The 7,145-nt window shown below is 45.9% G+C and overlaps 1 protein-coding gene across 1 annotated transcript in view; it reads left to right on the top strand.

Annotated features, from left to right (window-relative positions):
• Positions 1-6: 6 nt before the first annotated feature.
• St6galnac3 (ST6 N-acetylgalactosaminide alpha-2,6-sialyltransferase 3) overlaps positions 7-7,145 on the top strand; it is a 566,943-nt gene continuing 559,804 nt past the window's right edge. The window contains exon 1 of the mRNA XM_008848657.2: positions 7-47. Within this exon, the coding sequence (XP_008846879.1) occupies positions 30-47 (18 nt within the window). The 5' untranslated portion in view covers positions 7-29. The remainder of the gene's footprint in view (positions 48-7,145) is intronic.

Genomic DNA, 7,145 nt, shown 5'->3' with positions numbered 1-7,145 from the left:
GGGGCCGCGCGAGCCGGGCCGGGAGCGCCATGGCCTGCATCCTGAAGGTAACGGCGCGGGCCGCACGCGCGCTCCGGGGGCCCGGGCTGCGCAGAGGCGCGCCGCGGTCCCGCCGCATCCTCATCCCGCTGCCTTCCCCTGGCGTCGATTCCCTTTTTGTTCCTTCGGCAGAGGCACCCGGGAGGGAGGCTGCACGGCGCCTCGCGCACAGCCTCGTTTCCCACCGTCCCTGGGGCCGGCGCCTGTGTGCGAGGAGCTAGCCGGGCGCGGGGCTGTGTGCAGAGAACCGGGCGGCAGGCGAGAGGGGGCCCGAGCCCGCGGCCTGGCAGGGGCCACGCGCGGAGACGAGTGGCCCGGCATGGGTGAGGGGCACGGCGCTTGGAGAAGGGAGGAGTGGCTGGGGAGAGCCTCGGGAAGACGGAAACTTCTGGTCCACAGGTAGTCCGGTGGAAGGAGCGTTCCAGGAGAGCTAGCCCTAGGCGGAACTTGGAAAAGTTCACAGGAGGATGGGAATGAGTACGCTCACACGTGTGAACGGACCGCGATGTTACACCCTACTCAAAGTCACCCGTGTTTTGCCGAGTTCCTTCTCCAGTCAGGTGCTGGACCTGCTCAGTGTTGTCCTAGTCCCAGCCTGGAGGACTTCGGGTGGAAGGACTTGGTGAGGGCCTTCCTTGGACGAACCGTTCCATGCCCTTGGGAAAGTGCGTCCTTGCACCCCATTCTGTTTTTTCTGCACTGCTGTTCTTCAGGTGTCCAGCCTAACTTCATGGATCAAAACATGAAGGGTTCCGGGTTCCTGAAAGGTGTCTGTCCCAGCGCTGTGTGATAAGGAACAACATCAAAGAGCCTGTGTGCGCACCCGCGTGTGCGTGCGTGCTTGTGTGTGTTGTATTATTGTACAAAAGTATTCCTCTGTAGGATGGTTTAAAGTCACCCATGTAGTTACCAGAATCATCTGCCAACATGCCTTCCTGGCAGGGATGTAAGTTCTAACCTAGTAGAACTTATTTCCTTCTCTTGGGAGTAAACGGGATCAGAATTTCCTGTGACTTTTCTCAACTTCCTGTTTGTTCTGGAAGACTTTCCAGTGCATAGCCATCTAGAAAATCACGAGGAAATAGTACTTTGCTACAGCACTATGGAAATTGGAACCTCAAGACTTAGTACAGGAGTGGAAGCATGGCTAGACGCATTGTTCCTATTTCTATTACTTGCTAAAAGGAAATCAAGGTGTATGACACTAACTTTTGGTTATCCTCCCTGTTTTCTTCCCTGCCTTGTTCGTGTGTGTGTGTGTGTGTGTGTGTGTGTGTGTGTTGCTGGTGATTGAACTCAGGATCTCACTCAAGCTAAGCATATATCCAGTCAGTGAACTATAAATACCTCCAGCCCTCTTGAAACATCTTTAGTGCTCATTTGAGATCACACCCGTTCTGATCTAAACTTGACCTCGTTTCTCCTCTCACTCAGGTCATACCTGAGCCCTCTTATCGCTCCTTAAAACTAAGCAGAATGTAGACAGGTAGATTGCAAAGAGCAAAGACATTCATCTGAATTCTGGCTTTGCCTCTTGTCACCTGTGTGGCCTTGGACAAATTACTTGCATGTCTCTGAATCCTAATTTCCTCAATGTAAGATCAAAAGAATAATATGCACTCCATAACGTTGCTGTGAGGATAAGGACTGTGGCACAAGCATTTATTTTTGTTTTATTTTTACTTTTATTTTATGTGTATGAGTGTATTGCCTGCATGTGTGTAAGTTTACCCATGTCATGCAATGCCTGTGGAGGTCAGAAGAGGGCATCGAATCCCCTGGAACTGAAGTCACAGACCATTGTTAGCTGCCCTGTGTGTGTGCTGGGAACTCACCCTGGGTCCTCTGTAAGAGCAACCAGTGCTTTTAAACACTGAGCCATCTCTCCAGCCCCTTTGGTTTTATTTTTTGAGACAGGGTCTTCCTATAGCCCCAGCACCCAGAACTCGCTACATAGACCATGCTGGCACATAGACCAGGCTGGCCTCAATCTCACAGAGGTCTACCTGCCTCTGCCTCCCAAATGCGGGCATTAAAGCTGTGCACCACCACACCCAGCAGCATAAGCATTTAGAATGCCCTGTTTTCCCCAACACATAACTACAGTGGGTTAGTTAAAGCATTCTCTGTCCTTAGTGTTTTTCATATGACATTTTAAATTTTTTCATAAGCCCCTGAAAGGCAAGTGCCTTTGTTTGAAACTCTATAAGTAAAGAAGCTGAGGTCCTAAGTTTAAGAAATGTGCCTGGGTGAATGTAAGGTTGAGGACAGAATGAACATGGATTCAGACCTGGATCTGAAACTGTCCTCATAATAAAGTTGTTCCCCACCCTTTCATGAGGGATAGCTTTATAAGATGTCCTAAGACCATTCAGCCCTTGTCACCTTTGAGCAACGGGGTGCTTTATGGTGTTCTGTCAGGGGGTCTGACTTTTGATGTTGCAACATGATGTTGTATACAGTCAAGGAATGTAGTGGGCCACATTTGTAGCTGTCCTGGATTCCTGGCCCTGGAGCTGCAGATTGGATCTGCCTGGTCCTAGGAAGTCTATGATGGGCTTTTCACCTGTGCTGTCTTTGAAAGGCTACACATGGTGGAGTAGGGAATACACTTTCAGACAGAAGTGTGTTCTGTGCAAGGCTGATCTCCTGCATTGGCTTTTAGCCTACCTTTTCCCAAAGTATAGAAAGATGGGCAATTATAATTATTTACAGTTACAGTTAATTTTTTTTTTTTTTTCATCTTTTTGAGACAGGGTCTCCCTGTAGCCACAGCTGGCCTGGAACTCACTATGTAGACCAAGCTGGCCTTGAACTCAAAGAGATCCACCCGCCTCTGCCTCCTGAGTGCTGGGATTAAAGGCGTGCACCACCACGCCCAGCCTACAATTAATTTTTAACAGGGTTGTAGTGAAGGTAAAATGATGGACCTTTTGTTGTTTTTTAAAAATATTTTATTTATTATTTTTATTTTATGTGTATGAGTGTATTGCCTGCATGTATGTGGGTGCACCCGTGTTGTGCAATGCCGTGGAGGTCAGAAGGGGGGCTTCAGATTCCCCTGGAACTGGAGTTAAGGGCGGTTCGTAGCCACCATGTGGGTGCTGGGATTCGAACCCGGGTCCTCTGCAAGAGCAGTCAGTGCTCTTAACCCCTGAACCATGTCTCCAGCCCCCCCCCTTTTTTTTAACAAAATATTTTCTGTAATATCCAGTCCCTACACAGGGGCCTAGATGGACATTAGAAACTGAGGACCTGGAGGACTCTAGTGGGTCTGGGTTTGATAACCAAACTGACAAAGGACAGATTAACAGGAGAAGAGCATTCATATTTTAAGTTCAAAAATTTAAATGTACACAGAGGGCTTCATATATCTCTGTGTGTATGTCTATGCATATATCATATTTCCCTATTTATATGTACATGTATGCATATATATGTATGAAACTCATACGTAAAGGAGGGGCATGGGTCTGAGAGTTTACATACCATTTTAACAAAGAATGATATAAAGACATAAAATAAAGGGGCTTGGATTACAGGTTGTAAATGCCAGAAAAGTAGCTAGGAATCATAGGGGAGAACAGAGGAAAATAAGATTGCTTTTTTTTCTAAGTAGTTTTGTTTGCACAGATTTATCTTGGCATTGACTCTCCATCTTTAATGATGACAATGTCGTATTCCTGGTGTAAGGAAAGCCCGTCCTTCAAATGAGTGCTTTTCAGACACATGCTTGTTTACCTTACCTTGTGAAGAGTTAAATAGCCAAGGCTTCTGGAAGGCATGACAGCACGGAGAAAGAGAGCAGTAAAGTCTGCATAGTCAAGGCAGGCTTCTCACTGTGATATAGAATCTACTGCCATGCGGCTCGTGTTTTAGGAAGACAACTTTTGTGGATAGACTTAATTCCTCAGTAGATTTTTGAAGTTGATTGCACCAACCATCCATTTTTACAATATGCAAAAACTGAGACACAGAGATGTTGGTTAAGCTGTCTTTACAGTCTGCATCAGAAAGAACTGGAATCTCCACGAGAAGTTACACTGTGCGGTCGCAGCTGATGTTGATCTTTTAGCTGACATAGAACTGTCTCCTCAAGGTATTCTGTGTGCTGCGGACCCATCTGCCCCTGTGTAGCACCAATTTTCCCAACAGAGTTGGGAACCTCACAATCATTTAAATTGTGGAATACATATGCAGTTCATATTTCATGGGCCTTGAACCCAGAAATATGTGGGGTTTAATTACATCTTTACCACTTACTAGTTGTTGAGCCACAGAAGGTTTTTTATTTCACTGCCCCAGTTTCCAAAATGGGCATGACTGTATTCCTCAATGGACCATTGTATTCCTCAATGGACCATTGTATTCCTCAATGGACCAATGAAGATATCTATATATTTATTATTTTACATGAAGCTAAAGCAAGTCTCGGTCTTAGGTCACCTTCTGCGTTAGCAGCTCTCCTGGTAGCACTGCTATGTCATAAATGGTCAGTCAAGAGGTCCTGTCTTTCCACTAAGTAGGTCTGAGGTCTCTTGGGCCCTGTAGTTCTCTCCCGAATCCTCTGCCTTTAGCTACCCAAGCACAGAGAGCACTCAGAGAGGATCTCATGGGTGTTTTAAGAGTCTTTGAAGTTTAGTAGACAAGACAAATGGCTTCTTTAATTTGGAGCTGTTTATTAGTGATGTTTAACTTTTACATTTGTATTAGCCACTGGTTTTCTATTATAGATACTTTATAATTTTATGCAATAAAAACAATTTATATTATTTTTTTAAGCTAAAATTTTATTTTATATGTATGAGTGTATTGCCTGCATGTATGTAAGTGTACCTGTGTAGTACAATGCCCATAGAGGTCAGAGAGGGCGTCGGATCACCTGAAACTGCAGTTATGGACAGTTGTTAGCTGCCTTGTACATATTGGGAACCTAACCCTGGTCTTCTGCAGGAGTAGCCAGTGCTTTTAACCACTGAGTCATCTCTCCAGCCCCTCTTTTACAATTTCTATCCTTGGTCAGCAAGTATGTTCTGAGCACAGTAACTTGTACACTTAAATATTTAACTAATCTTTGGTGAATTGAGTTTGGTACCCAGTGCTGACTTGATCACCGGGTGAACTATGGACAGAGACACTTGTGAGTTATTTCTGCCTTGAAGCAGGTTATTGTTTTGCTTCGCTTTTGAGGCCTGTGGGCCTGATAGAGACAAACACACCATGGATGATGACTGAGCTGCTTATCCTTATAAGTCACTTACCCTTATACATTTATCCATTTGGTAAGAAGTTGGATAAAAGGTGATGTTGTTGCGAACTCAATCTCTTCTCTTACTCTGTTTTTCCCTCTCCCCCAGACCTAACCCTTCAAGTTCCAGTTCTATCTCTGGAGAGCCTCTGGTTCTGCCTCTGGAGAGCCTCTGGTTCTGCCTCTGGAGAGCCTCTGGTTCTGTTTCTGGAGAGCCTCTGGTTCTGTTTCTGGAGAGCCTCTGGTTCTGTTTCTGGAGAGCCTCTGGTTCTGCCTCTGGAATGCCTCTGGTTCCACCCTCCACCCTCGATCCTATTCTAGAGCCTCAGATTTTCAATAGCATCCTTTCTTTGAGGCTCTTTATAAATTTTTCCCTTACCCCATCACCCCTACAGCTGTGCTGAGGTGCAGTGCCCATCAAGCCACATGTAGCTTTGAATGCTTATCTTGGCTCCCTGAACCTCCAGTGATAAGCAGGCTTAACAAGACAAGCAGGTTCCTTTAGAACCTGGTCCTGTCCACATACCTCACCCTTGACTCCATCCTCAGCCATGGCTCCACATTTATTACATTGTACCTTAAGCCTGGACAGCAGAGGTGTTAGGACACAGCTCTGAGGACAGGCTCTCCCAGCAGTGAGGCCTTGATCTCAATTCCCTCATCTCTGAAGTGGATATGAAAATACCCACAAAGACTAAGAGCTAAGAATCGGGTCTGTGACTTCTGTTAAGCAAGGTCTTGCTGATCCCAAACTGTTGGCTGTTGTAATACACACTGTTTTCTCTGCAGGGAATTCCCTGCTCTCACTTCCCTTCCAGTGTCACCCGTTCTACTCTGTCAGCACTGAGTTCAGGTCACAAATGGGAAAAGCTTCCTCTAGTCTCCTGTGGTTTTTAGCTCCTGTCTGTAGCAACAGGATCGCCGCCCTGTCAGTGATCTGTGTTTGCCTGACTCCGAACTCACAGGGACTGGGCCTTCAGAAGACCAACCAGCCAGTACTTAGCCTGCATCCACAGAGGACCACGGGTTTGGACCCAAGCAGGATCACACACTGATTGGGAAGCTAATAGTCAGTGGTTATCAGAAGTGTGCAGAGTACTTTAAACATTTAGACCTGTGGGGTGGGAGTGTAGGTGAGTGGGGTGTGGTGGTGCTGGTGGTTCCTCTTTGTCTCCATTGAGAGGCCTTGTCTCATTCAAGTTGGTGTCCCTAAGAACGAGGCCTGTTGAATGCATTCACGGTGTTACTAAATGTGTTTGCGATGTGAGCAATGCACACCAGGTCAGCTACCTTCCGTAAGCAGCATGGTGTAGCATGGATTTTGCAGCCCCATGTACAGCAAGCATCAGAGTTTATCACTTACTTTGCTTCCTAAATGCTTTCCGTGCCCTTTCTGTGGGCCTGTTACTGTTCCTTATAGAAAATCTGGAGCCAATTTGAAACCTGGTGGGGGAGGCAGGAAGAGAGTTCAAGGAAGAAATGCAGCTTGGGGGGTACACAGGAGATGCTGTGCTCTGTCAGGATCTTTTCAGTTCATTTTAATGGACAGAAACAAGCAAAAAAAAAAAAAAAAAGTCAAAAAAAAGAAACAAAACCAAAACCAAATCCCTGAGGTCTCAAAAAGACCAAAAAAAAAAAAAAAAAAAAAAAAAAAAAAAAAAAAAGTCAAAACAAAGAAACAAAACCCAAACCAAATGCCTGTGGCTAAGCAATAAGGTTCTCAGAGGCTCTGAAAACCACAGGGTTTCAGTGTCTGGAATGTCACAGAGGCTTCCCAGTACTGGGACTACATTATCAGGAATCCTGGGCCACTCCACCCATCCTCAGGTAAGAAAGACTCTTGATCTAATCCATCTAT

This window comes from Nannospalax galili, unplaced genomic scaffold, assembly GCF_000622305.1.
Source record: "Nannospalax galili isolate Female #2095 unplaced genomic scaffold, S.galili_v1.0 scaffold1124, whole genome shotgun sequence".
Classification (NCBI taxonomy): Eukaryota; Metazoa; Chordata; class Mammalia; order Rodentia; family Spalacidae; genus Nannospalax; species Nannospalax galili.
Note: the sequence above shows the minus strand (reverse complement) of the source record. Positions and strands in the feature narration are given on the sequence as shown.